The sequence below is a fragment of the Euprymna scolopes genome, chromosome 2 (assembly GCF_053919585.1).
Source record: "Euprymna scolopes isolate OS-2025 chromosome 2, ASM5391958v1, whole genome shotgun sequence".
Lineage (NCBI taxonomy): Eukaryota > Metazoa > Mollusca > Cephalopoda > Sepiida > Sepiolidae > Euprymna > Euprymna scolopes.
In genome coordinates, this window is record NC_136483.1 from 151,230,495 (window position 1) to 151,249,958 (window position 19,464).

Below are 19,464 nucleotides of genomic sequence, written 5' to 3' on the forward strand. Positions count from 1 at the left end.
GAAAATGGAGTTTATATCAAAATACAGAAGTCCAGATACCGGGTATAGAAATAAAGGGCTGCATTGATCGAATTTATATTTAAAAACTTGATCAACCAGGTTTTTCATTATTCTTTCCTTATTGATTTGATATAATAAAGTTATGTGTAACTTTTATTCATCTTTTATTTAATATATATATATAAGTTTTGAAAATATATATGGCAATTAAGGTATACAGCATTTTCCACTTTCCATTCTTGTGAAGACATGTCGGGCTACTGCTAGCTAGCTATTTATGTATAGAGCACTGTTGAAATAAATACAGAAAATATTTACATACTATATTTATATATACATCTCCATATATATTTTGATTGCAGAAATTCCCCTCTGGCCCAAAGTACTATAGGCTTGCTACAGATGCCACATACATGTCGATTAGCCACTATCTTTTGTAACTTTAGAATGCCATTTTAGACACATTTAATCGTTATAATAAAATCCTACATTTCATCCTAGGAGCAACACTATCACAATTGCAACTATCTTTAGGTGAAGTAGTTCCTATTTTTCCCTCTAAATATCAAGTCCTCCTACTACCCCAGCCATCACTGGGAGGAATTCTGCACTTTTGACAGATATTGATTTCGCCCTTCATAACTGGATTATAAACTCATAGACATAACAATCTTTCCCTTTTCCGATTAAAAAATAATAAAGTCTCCCCAAACTAATTCTGCTCATTTTGATTGGCTGACTTCTGAACATTCCTATATTCTGGATTAACGGTATTCGTATGCTAAATGAACACAAATGTACCATCCAAATATGGTGTTGCAATAATACCTACTTTTGCCCTCTGAGTAAATTGCTGCGTTCATTTTCTTACATTTTACGGCATAAGTTTGTATTTCCCCCCTCTCTCTCTCCCTCTATCTCTCTCTGTTTATATTTTCCCCAACTCACTCTCGCTTGCTTTTTACATCTTTTTATGCAGAAGAAAACAACAACAAACATTTCCTCTCTCTCTTTCTCGCTCGCTTTGTACATTTGTTCCAGTAATTAATGATATTTTTTTCAAACATAGTTACATTTTATTTTTATGTACTTTTATTTAAATATACTTCATTTAAACCTGTGCAATCTATTATGATCATTGCCGATTTAAAAGTAAATGTTTCATCAATATCATTTACTGGATTTGTACTTATTATGTGGTTTGAATTTAATGTTTTTGCAACTGATGCAAAATATTCACATTTTAAAACTGTTAAACTATTTTTATAGTTAACTGTATTTTGTGTCTTTTCACCCCCCTTATAATAAAAATATATAAAAAACGTAAGCTTTTTATCAATTGATTTTTCATTTATATATTTTATCAAACTGTTTGTATATTTTTAAAATTATTTATAAAACATGAAAAGAAAACAATCAATGTGTCACATTTTTTAGTTTTAGCAGTTGAAAAAATGTAAATGTGCAACAGAATATAGTTTAACAGTTTTAAAATATGAATATTTCACATGTGTTAAAAAAACATTAAATACAAACATCATAGTAAGTACGAATCCAGTAGATGATATTGCCAAAACATTTATTTTTAAATTGCTGATGATTGTAATAGATTGCGCAGGTTAAAATAAAGTACACTTAAATAAAGTACATTTAAAAAAAAAAATGTAACTATATTTGAAAACAAAAAAAAACAAACAAATATGTTTGAACAAGTTTTCTTTTTTGGACTGATTCTTGAGATTGCATACACGTAACCTTTTTTTGGGGGGTGGGGTGGGGGGGATTTGTACATAAGGTCCACCTCCACAATTTTCTTTAGAATGATGACTTTTAGAGGTTTTTTTGACTGTTGATTAAAAAAAATCTTATTCAAATTTTGTGGAGACAAGTACTTATAGAGATATAAAGACCTGTATTTTGCACTGTAATTCAACAGCTGCCAGGTTTGTACGTACACGCAATAAACAAATCTACTTCTCAACTACCAACACTGCCACCCTCCCAATTATTTTTTGTAGCATTTACGGGTGGGTATGCTTACAATGATTATTACGGTTAAATTTGGGGGAATTATCCCTCTCCCCAAAAAAGGGGGTTGTCTACTCCGAAAACAGTTGTTCACATGAAAATGTTTGAGATGTCTATTCCAAATGCCGTTCTTAACATGATAATACTCAAAGTGTTACACAAAGGGCCCAATCTAAGCTGGGTTGACATGCTAGTACATATGTGTATAAGTTTATATACATATATGTATTTATATGGATAAAAATGTGGCACGCATCTGGATGGAATGTGGGGAACATGACAGCTAAATCAGAATTGTTTCAATATTTCTCACGAATGTAAACAAAATTTGTTATTGTTTGAGAAAGAATGTAGCAATTAAACGAATCTGGTTATGTTGATGTTTTTAAAAGTTGTCAGGAAAAAGTGACACAAAAAAGATTGGCAGATGGAGATTTGATTTGTCAACGAAGCGGACGCAACGATATATTTCTCTCTGTCGCTCTCCCACTCCACTCTCTATCCACCATAACAGAGAAACAACAAGGAATAAAAATGGACTTGTATTGCGTATTTGAATGCTAAAAAAAATGCTATAACAAAAGAAGGGAAGTGAAAAAAGTTGTAATTGTTTTGTTTTAAATGTTAGAAAAAGATGACATAAAACTGGAATTTACTTTAATACTATTGGTGGAAGAGTTGAAAAGAGTCGAACAACTAACGGAAACAAGCTCTAAACTAATATAGTGCGAATCTCGAACTTCTAAAACAGGTTTTTACTTTCCATTATTATTATTATGGACCATTTTTCGTAATTTTATTAATTCATACTGATTTACACATTCCCTTAATTGCTTTTATATAAATTCAAATAGTACCTGCATGTTAGTGCCTCAAACCAGCACTAATCACCAGTGGAAGCCAGATTTTTTTTTCATATCATATATACATACATAGATGAGAATAATAGAAATAGTATTCCAACAAAATAGAGAAATAAAAAGGAACAAACCAAGTTATGTATTCATCAATGTTTTATCTTTTTTTTCAAAACTTCCTCTAGATAAGTGAAATTATCAAAAATCAAAAATACCAGTACAGATATTTAAAAATTTTCTTGTGAAAAGTGTGACACTGTTCCATTTCAGAAACGGAAAAAGACATTGGAAATTCAAAAAAGGGGGTAAACAAATCTCTCTTTAACAACGCAAGCCCCTTCCCCCTCCCCTTTGGAATTTCCGTTTCTGAAATGACATAGCGTCACACAAGAAATTTTTTAAATATTTGTATATTTGTACTGGTGTTTTTTCTTAATTTTATTCATCCAGAGGAAGTCTCAAAATAAAGACGACACGTTGATAAACACATAACTCCATTTGCTGTTATATATATATATATATATTAAAAAAGGAAAAAAAGTGCTGATAGTTTTCCTTACTTTCGCTGCTTTCTTTCAAGCTCATTATTGCGTGATGTCTGCTCATCAAGATGCCGTTTAATATCCTGCATTTCAGAATTAAGCTTTGTCGATTTCTTCTTGCTGACACTCAGCTGATGCCGGACATCTTCACATTCTTGAACAGAGTCATGGTACTGCAAGGAATTGAAAAAGGAAAAAAGAATATAAAATGCATGAATCAATAAGGGGAGATAATAAACAGTAGTTGAAAAAAAAAATAATTTGAATCAATTCTTTGTGTGTATATGCGTGTATGCAAATGAAGCAAATTGCTCATCTTGCCATATAATAGAGCCATGATAGGGCGAAACAGCTAACTGAAAGACTATATTTTCTCTCCACTTGTGGTAAGAGACATCTCTGTAAAACAACTTTTGACAATAATGAAAATGTATATATATATATATATATATATATATATATATATATATATATATATATATATATATATAGTCATCTAGATACAGTACTGTTTTACAGCTCATCAGTGCGGCTAGACAAGCAACTACCTCAAGCCAGGATCGAAACCCGATCGCCTAAAAGACAGTCGGAGCTTCTAACCGTTGCGTTATATGGCTGCTGCTATGCAGGCAGTGAATTAAAAATGTTTTGACATTGTCCAAAGTATCTAGGCTCGATTTGCTTACACAAAGAGCATCCCTTCATAAACTTACAGTAATTTGTATATCACTTCCCAAATATATATATATATATGGGAAACAAAAAATGAGTTCAGGGAGGAGGGAAAAGGAGGGGGAGGGGGAGGAGATGGAAGGGGGTGGGAAGGGGGAAGAGGAGATGGGAGGGGGAAGAGGAGATGGGAGGGGAAAGAGGAGATGGGAGGGGAAAGAGGATGGTAGAGTTGGAAAAGAGGAAAGGGGGGGGGCGGAAAGAAAAAAGAAAACAAAAAAAAAGAACAAAAAAAACCTTTGCAAATAACAAAGTTAATTTGATGCTTCCATTCAGTCTCGAAAGACAATGTAAGGGCAACTGTGCACGTAATTGTGAGGCAAGGATTACACAATCCCAACCACATCTCTCTTGAATCGGCACTGTTTGAGTCTAGTGGCAAGGTGAAGTACAGGACAACTGCAAACACTGCCGAGATAAGCAGAGAGCACATACAGCACCTGAAAATCCCAAATTGTCACCCATATAGTACTGACCAGGCTCAACATTGCTTAACTTTGGTGATTCAGAGGGAACCGGTATGTCAACATGATTTTGCCGTATACAAAAGTTAATTACTTAACTCATTAACTATACGTGGGTGAGAGATTGTATCAATTGTTTGCCATTCATACCACTTGCACTTGTTTTTCAAAGTATGAAAAGATAATCCTGTTTCTCCTGGAGAGGAAAAGAATTTATAAGGATGGGGAGAGGACAATAATAAATTATAATTTATGAAGATTAAGAACTTCTCCAAAACGATTATAAATAAATACAAATTCAAAGTTCCGGTTTTATTGAGACAAATAAAACATTTCATGACAGACACTTGAAACAAGTCAAGAATAGCAATACATTTATTTGCCAATGATCACACACACATTTATATATATATATATATATATATATATATATATATATATATATATATATATAAAATATATATAAAATATATACTAGTGAGGGTTATCCGGCGTTGCCCGGTTGTTTGGAGATGTGTGTGTGTGTAAGCGAAGTAATAACCCTGTATAAAAAAAAAAAATCGGCAAAACAAAAAGAAAACAGCAGACAAACGTAAAACTTCTTTATAAACAAAATTGGAAAAACAAAAAGCAAAAATTCATGGAAAAACGTGTTCAGAAAACCAAAAAAGATATGGCATAAATAACCCTTTGATTCGGTTAATTTCAGTTTTTTAAGCAACTACAAAGTAACGCTTCGATTTGGTTAATTCCAGTTTTTTTTTCAAGCAACTATTAAGAAAAGAAAACTCAAACCGGTGTTCCTTCATAACTGTTCCTTGTGAACGCTCCGGCAACGGTATTAAGTAGTCGTGGGGGAAGGAGGAATTTAATAGAGAGAAAAGATTTTACCACTTCCATTGAGTTTAACCGATTTTGGCCATGAACTCTCATCAGAAAAAATATAGGAATGTACGAGTATCGAGGAAGTGGAGAGGTAATAGGCCTATAACACACCTCAGATATTGTGCTGCAGTTTGTGCATATTACATTTGCATGAAATGTCTTGATTTTTTAATCCTATTAAGGTCAAAATCACACGGGAAAAATGAGTTCATTTTATATATATTTTACATAGGCATCCACTTATCAAAGCCAAGAGGCCACTCGATGATAAGGGTTAAAGAGTGTACAGGAGAAATTGGACAATATAGAAATCGTTAGTAATGGAAATTTGGTAAATTTGTTAACTTATTATATATATATATATATATATATATATAATAAAAATAACAGAATAGTCACATTCTAAGATCCAAATATCTATTTTTCTTGCAAAAATAAAACTACTTGATCAATTTATGTGATTTTTGGAATATGTTATTCTCATTTTGTTGTGAGTATATACATTATAATATAGATTTTTTTTTCTTTCTGTTTTTTTTTTAATATGGGGGAGTTTTGGACAAGAATCATACCTGTTTCTGTTGTAGTTTTTTTTTTTTTTTTTTTTTTTAAGTATGTTCTTAAGATTTAGGCTGTGAATTTGCAATAAATTTTTAAAAAAATCATAAAGAAAAGAATGTTGCAATTTATCAACAATTTTGAATCAAAAGCTGTTGTGTAATAAGAATGAATAAGAATGCTTCTAAGAGATAATGAGTCGGAACACAAGACGAGTCAACACATGCCTTATTTGACCATTTGTTCAGTCGAGATGAGTTTGTGTTAAGCAGCTTAATTAGAAACATGACAGAACATGTGGAGATCTAAACTCAGTGTTGGGTAAAAAATAACTAACAAGATAATGTGTAAAGAAAGATTTAGGCTTTAGAAAGAAGCTAAAATGATAACAAGTTCATGTCAAATGAAACAGAAAAATAAAAGCCTGGCTCAAAAAGCTGTGTGGCTTCAAAAAGGAGGGGGGGAGAAAGTTTAAACTAAAAGGTTCAACTTGTGAAATTTTGAAAAGTCTGTTTTCTACACTGGTCAAATACTTCACTATTAACTATATATCTATATATATATATATATATATAAAAAAGCAGAGCATGTGCCCCCCCCCACCTCCACAAGTGAAAAATTTACTTTCACCGTGATTAATGTTTGAACAAAATCTTTAAAAAAATCCAAGGCATGGTTGTTGAGAAAAGTGTGAACAAATGAACGGATGAACGATTTGGGGGCAATTTTACCTCTATAATGCGCTCTAGGGAAGCAATCAGAGTTATCCCGGAAAAATCCATACTGGCAAAAATTTACTTTTACCATGACTAATGTTTTCACAAAACTTTTTAAAATTCAGAGGCGTGGTTATTGAGAAAAGTGCAAAGCAAACAGACAAATGGGAGTGAATTACTAGGTCCAATCCCTCCTTTGTCGGAGGGACCAATAATTATCATTTGATTATAATATATAATGAAGGGCTATGCCCATTTAATTCTATAATACAACAGTTTGAAATCTAATATATAAAAGGCTATGCCTGTATGTCTCCATATTTTCAAACTATCACTTCCAAGACTAAAAGTCGTGGAGTGACGCTAGGGGGGCCATCAAATGATTGGATTTTTTTATGGACCTTTTTTTTTTTGGTCCACAGACTTGAAATTTGGTATATAGGAGATTCAGAAACGTGGGAAACTTTTTAATCCATTTTCATCCAGAAAAAAGGTCTACTGAGGGGTCAAAATTGAAAAATTGGTACATGGGAGTCATCAGATTTTTATGTTTGCTAACTGTTTCATGAATGCGCATGCGTGAATAGTTCACATTACAGATTACTTATGTTTAGAATAAGTAGTTTGAAGACACCTTTTAAAATATTGTCTCATGCTGACTTAATGGTTATTGTACTTGGCTCACTGTCTTTAGGTTTTGGTTTTGATCTTAGCTCAAGTATTTTTTCTTTTTTTTTTACTTACAAGTGAACGGTTTAGAAAAAACATAATACTCCCATGAACATGTCTCAGCTTTTGTATTAAAATATAATATTATATGTATTTTATGACTGGGCAACGCCAGGCAACCTGCTAGTATTTAACTAAAACAAAAAGAAATTCTCATGCCTATACGGAATTTTTTATTTTCTTACCATCACCTTACACCGTGACTTTGCCTCTCAATAAAAGGGAGAGCCAGCTATTTTTCTTTCCTACCTATGTTCCTATATTAATACAGGCATATACCACATGTTATAAAGCTAGTGCGGTAATAAAAGTGGTGATGGGCGTTCGAAATTGCGTCCACTTCAGAAGACTCACCTTCTTTTCAATATGTTTCTTTAAGTTCTGTTCCTGCTGTAATTCTTCTTCGTGCTGATGTTGTAATTGCTGCTTCAAGTAATGGAGCTCTTTACGGGATTTTTCGTAGCGTTCTTTATAAACAGATTCTGAAAAGAAAAAGCAAAAGGAAATTTTGGATTTCTTTCATTTTCTTTTAATAGCAACTCTTTCGAGGTTATTTAATACGGATTGAAAACTTTTCATTCTTTTTCATTTTTCATTGAACTATTGCTTTGCACATTAGATGTGGATTGTCCATTGGCCAGAGAAGCGCAAAGTGACATTCTCTATAATACTCTACAATTACTGTTGGTCTAGAGGAATTTAGGCAAAGAACACTAGTTTATATAGACACCGGGGGAGTGATTTCCCTTGACACACAGAGACCCGGAGAACGAGTTTGAGCATCGAGTAGAGAAGCTGTGTTTAACTGTATTTGGATTCACAAATTTCTTTCTATAGTATCCTCCAGTTAAATATCACTTATTCAAATGCTGCCATTTTAAAAGTTTTCCATTTTCATGTTAATTAGCAATTCTACAAAATTCTGCACTTTTATTTTATTAGTTATTTCCTCTGAAGGAAAAAAAAAAAAAAAGTCTGATTTTTAAACTACATAGAATAAGGACAATCTTTCATTATACAGGATGCGGCAGAAATACCGGTACTAGTGCACTTATTGATCTGTGCTGAAATAATAACGTTATTTAGAAAACCATTCTTAACATGGAAAGGAGAAGGTGTTTTGCACCTATTCTGTACTTTAACCTTACAATTTAATAAAAACAGATACATAAACTTTAATTAAAAATGAAAATACTATTTAAAAAATAGTGCAGATCAATAAGTGCACTAGTACGGAAACACCACCCACATTCTAAACTTTCAATTAATATTATTTAATATATTAATATATTTCAACTAATATTGCTAATGAACTTATACAAGTGCCAATGATTTTTTCATTTAACTAATAACTTGCCTTGCCCCCCCCCCCCCAGTATCTTCATGAAGCAATATGGTTTGGATTGATGCACATCGTGCTTTTACTGTAGAAATGTTTTTGAAGAATGCTGAATCTCTAACTGCAACACAGAGTTTCAGAGTTCATGACAAGTTAGGATGGCATGATGCTGTTTCAGATAAAATCAATACAGAGTTGCAAATTTCAGAGCTATAGGTTCGGCACTACAAAAAAACCCCAAAACATCTGAAAGGCCTCAAAGTGCTCAAACGCCAGGCAGTATTCAAGCTGTGAGACTTTATCTTACTCAAGTCTCCTACATGTTTATTTTGCAAACATGCTTTTAGCCTTGGAATTGTCTGATCAGACAGCCAGAAGAATTCTACACGCTGATATGCAATTCCATCCATACAGATTAATGATTGCTCAGAAACTGCACGAGCACGACTGGGAAGATTGCATATCAAAATGTGGAAGATATTTCTATTGTACCCTGTCTTTGTTTTTGAACTTTTCATGAATTAATGTAAATTTTCACTTTTCATCATTTTATTTTGTTGCATATATATATATATATATATATATATATATATATGAAACTACTATATCAAGCATATACAACAGATGGTCATGTGATAATTTATTTAAACTTACCGTCTATATCATCATCATCATCTCCTTCGAAAGTTGTTGCTTGCCATAACCTGCATTGCATAACTTCTCGCTCCAGTCTCTCATTTTGCTGCTTTGCTTTGTTGTACTTTGACTGCAGAGGAAGAGAATTAAAACGTTGTTTCAAACATTAAAATTCATTAAAACGATAAAGATTAAAAGATGTTTGATCAGAGTGTTCAAATTTGAATTTCTCGTAAAACTTTTCCACTCTTTCTGAGATCAAAAATGTTTTAAAAAGTTTCATGACGGTCATAAAATAAACATAACAATAAAATGTCACAGGGCTGCAATGTGCTACCATCTTGTGCTTAATTTCTAAGGTCGGCACTGATTGGTACAATGATTCAGTTTTCTTTCTTGCTTGTCCAATCAGAGGCCCTCTCTCAAGCGAGCTGATCATATGATAGAAGGTGATAAAAATGAATTGCCAATTAAACTCTTTTTCACTCAGCATACCACAGCGAGCTTACTCACCCACAGTGTTTCTACTAATCCTCAAACTTCTTTCTGGCTTTGGGTTCGTGTTGGACAAGATGTAAGAATCTATCATGGCTACCGCTGGATGCATATAATATGCATGTACATACTTACATAGGCGTGACTTCAACATCGATGTACTGTATGCAAACATTCTTCATATATAAATATTTTTTAATACTTATGTAAAAAAGGGACCTTGCTATCATTAGAATTTTCTGGACACTTTACGTAAAATACTGGAAGGAGCTGAAAAAAGTTGTTTTTTTTTTTCTTTTTTTTTTTCGCACACGCTAGCCAGATTTTAATGAAAAGTATATTACTTCTAAAAAACAAAACAAAATACAATGAATAATTATAGGACAATTTTTTAGAAACTAAGAAAATTAAAATTTAAAATCAAAATGAAAGGAGGGAAAAAAAAGTCTTGTAAGGTTAAGTTTCATGAATAAATATTTATTTTTTTGAATAGCAAACTGATAAAAAACAAAAAAACAAAAACATTTTCATTTTTTTTTGTTCAAATTAAGATAAATATATATATTTTTTTAATAATAAACCAATGATAGCAAATAAATATCTTCTTGAACGATGTTAACTGCTGCTATTTAATTGATTCAGCTTTTCAGTATCTTTCATTGTTTTACGTAAACTGCCCAGAAAATTACACTGATAGTGGTCCTTATTTTGCACAAGTACCCACTTGTATTTTAAGCAGGACATTCTATGCTTCATTTATAAACTCTTTTCTCTCCTCTACTAATGAAACATTTATTTACCAACATGTCGGCTTTCTAACCGTTATGGACTTATTTCCTGTACCAACACCAGTCGCTTTCACTCCTCATTTATTAACATATTAACAAAGTGGTTTTAAATGTTAGAAAAGACTTTATCCACGTATTCTACATCTCTATCCAGCATTGTCTGAGGTGTAATGAAATCATTTAAATCTTTATTCATTTGTACACTTTTAAAATTATGTTACACAACTCACATTTTTCAATATAAAAGGAGTTATCTCCCCTGACTGATTATTTTTGTTCCCTTGTTTTCTATAGTATGCTATCCTGCATATTTAGTTAAATTTTGGATGAGAGTGTGACCCAACCAGCCACAGTAAGAAGCAATTAACTCAGAGGAAGGGATACAGATAGCTAAATTGGAGTTATGGTTGAAATTGCCTTAAAAAGGAGTCAGCAACAGGAATTAGAGCCTTTTTATTTAATGGCAGGCCCAGAAAACACCAGATCATCCTGCCAGTTAGAATGGGGAGATGGCTTGGTCGCCGATGTAAAATACATTTCCTTTGTAAAGGGAAAAACATAGTTGAAAATACAAAATAATATTTTTAAAATATATCGAATCAGCAGTAAACTGGGCCAAACTAATTAATTTTGTAAATAAACTGTGGTTGAGTAGTTATTTGATTTCCAATAACATGGCATAACAATAATCAATGAAAGTTATTTAGTCAGAAGCAAATTTTGATTTGTGAGCTTAAATGCTACTTGGCATAAAATAAACAAAATACAAGAAAAAGACGTAGGTAAGGGGCGTTTCAAAGACAAAATGATTGAATAAGAAACGAGTATTTCTTTCTTGCTCCGTAACAATATTACAAAATAACTAAATGTTATATTCACAAATATATTATGTAATGGAAGCCGTTAATTAAATGGAAAAGTTCAAGTGACACTTAGGGGTCGGATGTAACCCCAGAAAGAAAGTTGACAAAAATGTGACTTCCGGACAGAGATAATTTTTCCACCTTCCTGGTGACTTTTTAAGCAGAGAAAATGTGAAAGTTGGCATTCTCTATTTTAACACCACTGAGGGAAAGGGTGAGCAGGAGACACACCATAACCTAATGAGTGTATGGCACAAATAATAAATGAAGTTGGTAAAGATACAAATAATCTTTAAGCCTACAAATCTATCAAGATAGTAAAAGCTCTACATGATTAAGTGGAGCGATTAACAAAAGGAATAATATGACAATTCAAAATTAAATAAAACTTAATTACATCAGATCAGTAAGGAAAAAGAACCTCTTTAGGCCATGAGATTTCGAAGCTAAATGCTTCACTCCAGAAGAGGAGAAAAAAAGTATATAACAGTAGGAAGGATGTTAAAGAAGTTGTTAGAAAAATGAGGATATAGGGAAGTAATGAAAAAGAGAAAACGAAAATACATATAAGTAAATGAGCGATAAATAAGAAAACAGTCCAAATAATACCATGGCATAAAGAGTTTTTCTTTTTTCTTATTGATCTGATGATATAATAGTTTTATGGTCTCTAGGAAGGTGGGCTCTCTCTACTGTGCTAGAAAGTTACTTACGCCTGAAAGTATCCTGCACCTCTACGAGGCCACCATTCGCACATTTGGGCGGGTGCATATACTACTAGTCTCTCACTCCTACACAGGGTTCAAAGGAGAGTCGCCAACCTAATAGGTCCTGAACTGTCAGCTAAGCTCTCACTGACGAAATGTTGCATCCCTCCACCTATTTTACAAGTATTTTAATGGTAGATGCTCTGGAAAACTACAAGCCCTTGTACCCCCTTGACGTAAAAAAACGAAAATACATATAAGTAAATGAGAGACAGTCCAAATAATGCCATGGAATAAAGAGGTTTTTTTTTCCTTATTGGTTGGTTGGTTGTTTTTGTTTTACGGCATATCAACCATATTCAGGTTATTTAATGTTGAATCTAGTTATTTTGAGAAACTATTTTTAATGGAGTATATTTGTTTTTTAAGTTGGATTCTATTTAACCCATAGTTGGGACCCTAACAGGTACTACCACTCCGGGTCAGAGTGGACCTGGGAGCAATGCAAATTAAAGGGTGGCTCCACACTCCCCAAGGCCCGCAAGGTAGGGCCTCACCATCGGATATAGTTTTAGGTCATATCCAGGACCTTTTTCCTTATTGATCTGATGATGTAACAGTTTTATTTAACTTTGAATTCTCATTTTTTTTTTTTTTATTTCTTTATATATCTATATAATTATAAAACTCTGTGGACCATCGAGGCGTCCTTGCTTGCTTGAAACTTGTCTATCAAAATCATAGTGGTTATATATATATATATATATATATATTTCTACAGAAATATAAATATATTTTCTTATAACATATACCCTTATTTAAGAAGCTCAATGTAATTACAGAGCAATATAGAGAATAAATAACAAAGTTATATTCCAAAATTCATGATGTTGACCATCATATAATTTATTCCTTTAATTCAGTTGACTTATACAATTCTTGACAGTATCTGTTTCGTAGCGCAAAATCAATCACTTAATTATTTTTTCAATCAGTGAGTCTATTATGCCCTTAACTCATCAGAAGAAATAGCAACAATCAATCTGTCAAAAGGAATTGAAGTGTGATTTGACATGATATATATATACATACACACTTATATAAAAGTCACTTTGTGTGTGTGTGTGAGTCCCTCATAGGTTCCGAAATAGCTGAGTCTATCTTTTGCAAATTTCACACAAAGGTAATTTATATGTCTGGCAGTGTTCTTAGATATATTTTGTACAGAAATTCACCTGATAAGTATCGAAAATCGAAAAAATCTAATCATAAAATAGTCTTTCTTATAGATAAAAAAATAATTTTTATAGGGGAATTTTTTACTTGCACCGGCCAAGGGAATTAATAAGATCTCAACAAATTATTTCTTCTTAAAAAAAAGACAAACAAAAAAAACAAAACAGATTTACTAAAACTGGAAACAGCTTAGTCGTGGAGCATTTAATTACAGATCGAATGATCCCCTGATCAAGCCGAAGTGTACCTCACCATTTTATTTCAATTTTTTCTTATTAATGAGTTCAGTTTATGTTAAAAGAAGAGGTACCATTTAAAATCGCAGCAAATCATTTCTTCGTTTGCGTATTTTAAAACTAAACATTAATTAGAAGTGACTTTCCAGGGCATTCATCGTCAAGTCAAAATATCAGCTGACGTGATATTGTAAACAAAAACAGACAGAATATGATAAACAACATTATTTTTTTTAATTTTGTCCACTAGGCAAATTATCTCTCGTAATATATAATAATCAATAGAGGATTGATTCTCTAATAATACATACGCAATCTGAATGAATTAAAATATCATAATTAAGTGTATTGTTTGATCGAGCAATACTGGGTGTCCAGCTAGTGTGTGTGTATGTATGTATATATATATATATATATATATATATATATATATATATATATATATATATAAACTTTATTGTTGTGGTTTCTTAGATGCTAAGCCAATAAAACTCAAGTGTTTCTAAAATAGTGCTCATTAACAGGTAGAACCGTATTTTTTTTTTTTTTTTTACATAGGCATCACCACTTATCAAGGCCAAGAGGCCACTCGAGGATAAGGGTTAAAGAGTGTACAGTAGAAATTGGACAATATAGTAACCATTAGTAATGGAGATTCGGTAGATTTGTTAACTTATATGAAACGGCTCATCAAAAACTTGTTTACGTTAGACTTGAAGACAACCATATTGTAGTCAGCTGAAAAGCAGAAAAATGGAAGACAATTCCATAGGCGTGCAGCGTGCAGTTCTAAGAAAGAAGCTTTGCTCATGGAATCTATGCTTAGGTTTAGGCACAGATAAAGAGTGGAGGAAACTAGTGATAGTGTTTTCTGCTAGACAGCTGTTTCTTGCGAAAGTTTGGCAAGGGGCGACCATAGAATGGAGCTCAGCCGAGCACCTGCCATGAAAATAACGATAAAGCAGAGACAAACTCGCAACATCTCTTCTGTGAGAAAGAGGTTGCAGGGAAGAGAAAAAGACATCCCCCACAAGGCTACGAAGTCTATTTTGAACTCTATCAAGGCAGGATAAGTCCTTTCTAGCAGCTCCTGCCCAGATGTGGCAACAGTACTCCATTCTTGGACATACCTGGCTCTTATATAGATAGAGAATTGCCTCAGCAGTGAGATACCTACTAGATCGATAGAGAATTGCATCAGCAGTGAGATACCTACTAGATCGATAGAAGGATCCCACCATTTTTCAAACGGCCTTGGTAACGGATTTAATGTATGTATTCCATTTAAGATCAGGAGTAAAGGTCAAGCCCAGAAGCTTGTCAAAACATGAGGCCTCCCCAATACGAGAGCTATTCATTTCAATTGATGCCAGATGGGGACCAGAGCGTTGATGATGTAAAGATAAAAGTTTGGTTTTAGATACATTAAAAGTAACAAGCCACCTCTTTTCCCATTGTACCACTTGCTCAAGATCAGAGGAGAGAGAATCAGAGAGAACTTGGTCGTTTACGGTCTTAGATGTGCTACCATAGATAGTAGTGTCATCAGCATAGATGTCTACGAATGATGTAAGGATGTGATTTGGAAGATCATTAATGTAGATCAGGAAGAGAGTTGGGCCAAGGATGGACCCCTAAGGGACTCCAGCATTAATACTAAGAGCTTTTGATTTCTGCCCATCAACCACTACTCTTATGAACCTATCAGAGAGAAATGATTTAATAATTCAGAAGACATTTCCAGCTATACCATAGCTGGAGATCTTGTGAAGTAAACTTTTATGCCATACTCTATCAAAGGCCTTTGATATGTCAAGAGCAATTGCCCTAGAAAGGTAGCTCCGTCGAGAGATTCGCTAATCCTATGAGATATAACTGTAAGCACATCTGCTGTAGATCTAGCAGAACGGAAACCATATTGTGTGCCACTAAGAAGGCTATTTTTGCTAAGATGGTTGATTACTTCTCTATTTAACACAGATTCCAGCAACTTACTCATGACACACAGGAGACTTATTGGCCTGTACTGTGAGGGAGATGAGCAATCACCTGAATTCTTAAATACAGGGCATACTGATGAGATTTTCCATGGTGATGGGAAGCAATTCTCCTTAAGACAATGTTTAAACAGTTTTGTAAGGATCGGCGCAAGTTCTGGTTGAAGACTTGAGTACTATAATTGGAATACCGTCAGGGCCGGTTGCTTTACTGGAATCAAGGTTTTTGATTAGCTTGGCAACATCACGTACAGATATTTGTACATAACATAGCATGTTTTCTGATACAGGAGGAAATACTGGAGATTGGCAGCCTTGGTTGCAAAGGTTAGAATTAGCTGCAAAGTTCTTGGCAAAGAGTTTGGCTTTGTCTGATGCTGATGAGATTACCTCAGGTTCATTTATGAGAGTTGGGATAGAGCACATGATTCTGTCCAGGATTCTGTTTGCTATTTGCAAAACTGGTGGCAACCAAGCCACTGCTCAGCTACTTTGGACTTGACGGACTGAGCATACAACTGTTGCGTTCTTTATTACTTTAGTCTCAGTACACCTATTACGTTGGAAGCAATGGAAAAAGTGATTTCTATGCACAATGGCAGCAGCACATTCCGGAGAGAACCACAGCTGGCTGTTAGGTTTTTGCTGGAATTTTTTTGAGGGTATGAAACGGTCTATACCTACAATTAACCATTCTGTTAGGTCTGATATTATAGAGGACACATCCTTTTTAAACATGGAACCCAGAGGTAGATCTTATATAAATGTGCGGAAGCCATAGAGTATCGATGGAGAGGTACATCTGAGGACTTATTACATTTCATTTTTATCTTAACTGATATAGTTGAGTATTATAGTATGAATTCATTTATACAAACATTATTGGCTACCTGAGTGCATACAGATTTCAGCTGTTATCTCATTCAAAATTGAGCTCTATCGGGTTATCATATCAACTTGACCTTTAAGTAGATATGACCTGATGAATAGGATTTTATACAAGGTCTCAGCTGAAACATGTATGCAGATATGTAGCTAATAACACTTGTATAAATAAAGGAATATATACATATATTATATAAAGGGCAACTGTTTGGATGTCTAGCTTAATCATGAAAAATACCACAAACACCCACAAAGTTTGCACGTTTTTAAATCAACATAATCTTGGATTTATAATATCTAAAATTTAAAGAAAAAGATTCCTTATTTGGAGGGGGGGGGGCACAAAAAGTAATTTATATCATTTAATTCTACTAAGACATCAGTTATGTGTGTGATTATGTCCAAAGAGAGGAATGGGGTAGGTGAAGAATAAAGAGTAGATAGGAAGTGGGGTGGAACAGAGAAGTAGAAATTATGTTACACTTTTTTTCTCCAGTCAACTTTAGATGTATAAGATTATATACGCCTCGAATTTGTATGCCAAGTTTTGTTTTTTATTCATGTACTTTATTAAATCAAAGCTTTTTATAAAAGTATTTGTTTACTTTTGTTTTTTCCAACAAAGATCAGTTTTAGTTTTTATTTTGTTACTCTTTTCCAATAACTTGTATATAAAAAAAAAAATTTTTTTTTTTTTTTTTTAAATTCAAGTATTAATTAAATTAATTTCTTATAACAACTGACCCGTCTCCTTTTTATTTATTTTCTTGGTCAAAAGTGTGGTTGGTTGGTTGTTTTTGTTTTACGGCATATCAACCTTTTTCAGGTTATTTAATGCCGAATCTAGTTATTTTGAGGAACGATTTTTAATGGAGTATATTTTTTTAAAGTCGGATTCTATTTAACCCATAGTTGGGACCCTAACAGGTACTACCACTCCGGGTCAGAGTGGGCCTGGGAGCAATGGCAATTAAAGGGTGGCTCCACACTCCCCAAGGCCCGCTAGCTGGGGCCTCACCATCGGATATAGTTTTAGGTCATATCCAGGACCGTCAAAAGTGTGAGAGAGAAAAAAAAAAAAAATATATATATATATATATATATATATATATAATTTAAAGTTAAGTTTCAGTATCTTTTGGTTCATTAAATTGTTAACTGAAAGTACACAATAACTACAAAACTCCTTCCCCATAATTAAGAATGGGTTTCTAAATAATGGTATTACAAGGTGTCTTCAATAAGTTTCTTTTGTACAGGCATTTAAAATTGTTGTAAACTTTTGAAAATTCAGTATGTTATTGCTATACATTTTACGAGATGAGTGACCAATTTTTATGATTTCAGGTTCAAATGAACAGCTACAGCAGGAATTGAAATACACCTTACTAAAGCCTGATTGTCACAGCTGGCGAATTAAAAAAATGCAATTTAGACAAGAGGACACTTTAGAAAAATGATATGCAATAAAATTCTATTTTAAATTTGGAAAAATACCACAGAAATATATGGAATGCTTCAGACTGCTTTTGGACCATCTTGTATGAATCGAGCATCAGTTTTTGAGTGGCATAAGAGATTCAAGACAGGCAAGTAGTCTGGAAATAATGATGAGAGATGTTGGAGGAGTAAAGAAATCAGCACACCAGAGTTGATTGGCCAAATCAAGAATTTCATGGATAAGGACCTTGTATGCCTAGAGGAACAATAAGTGTAGGTTGATGTCAGTGTATACACACAGTTATTAATGAGGAACAGAGGATGCAGAAGATTTACGTGAAATTTATCCCAAAAGTATTCAGAGAGGATCAGACTATATGACCAAGATGGGCATCAAGACAGTTCCTCACCCTCCCTATAATCTGCACCTTGCTTCTTGTGACTTCTGGTTATTCTCTAAGCTCAAGGAAAACCTTAGAGGCTGTAGTTATGAAGGTGATTGACACACTCACAAAAGAGGATTTCCATGGGGTATTCCAGAAATTGTTGGAACAGTACAAGTGCATTGCAGCCGGAGGAGATTACTTCGAAGAGGACTAGAGTTTCATGCGTGTACTATCAATAAAAGTGCCCATACAAAAAAGTTTGGAAAGTTATCTAAGGTACCTTGAGTTTCAACATGGTTTGTTTTCTGCATAAATACCGAAGTAGACTTGCCAAATCTGTTACAAAACATTATTACCTAGTACACGCGTATAAAAATGTCAGAAATTAGTTTTTAAAGATAATTTTGTACATTTGTTATTTCTCATACCATTCAAACTGCAAAATTGTCCCAGAATCAGGCAGTCAAGCAGGGCATAATTAGGAGCTGCAACAATACTATTGAGCTCGTTGATTCCTTATAAGTAAAGAGCTCCAGTCAGTTAAGCTGAGCCCATTTATGATGAGGCAACTTAAAGAGTGGATACAAGTTATGAGTGATTTTATTTTGTACTGAAAATGGTTAATTATCAAAAATTCAGTCATATAATCAATGCTAACTTCATCAGTACCAATTGAGAAATAAATAAATTGCTATAAATATGTATTCTTGTTCAAAAAAGCGTATTCATTTAAAGTTAAATCGGCCTACTCAAAAGCCAAACTGGCCCACTCTAACATCAAATTAATTTCTAGTCATCTATTTTTTTTTAAACCTGTGAAGCAATCAATAATTACATTCAATTGTCACTTGAGAGTCTTGAGTAAGTGAACTTGTAGCAGGCAAAGACATTTTATAAATATGCAAGGTTTTACAAGCTGAACATAACGACTCTTATAAATAAATTAAT

General features: G+C 33.3%; 1 protein-coding gene across 6 annotated transcripts in view; it reads right to left on the reverse strand.

Moving 5' to 3' along the window:
* Positions 1-19,464, reverse strand: part of LOC145297667 (unconventional myosin-XVIIIa-like) — a 794,600-nt gene that overhangs the window by 77,505 nt on the left and 697,631 nt on the right. For all 6 annotated transcript variants that reach the window (XM_080143864.1, XM_080143857.1, XM_080143848.1 and 3 more), the window contains 3 exons: positions 9,502-9,613; positions 7,863-7,990; positions 3,446-3,600 (listed from right to left, as the gene is read on the reverse strand). In XM_080143864.1, coding sequence (XP_079999990.1) covers positions 3,446-3,600; positions 7,863-7,990; positions 9,502-9,613 — 395 coding nt within the window. The remainder of the gene's footprint in view (positions 1-3,445; positions 3,601-7,862; positions 7,991-9,501; positions 9,614-19,464) is intronic.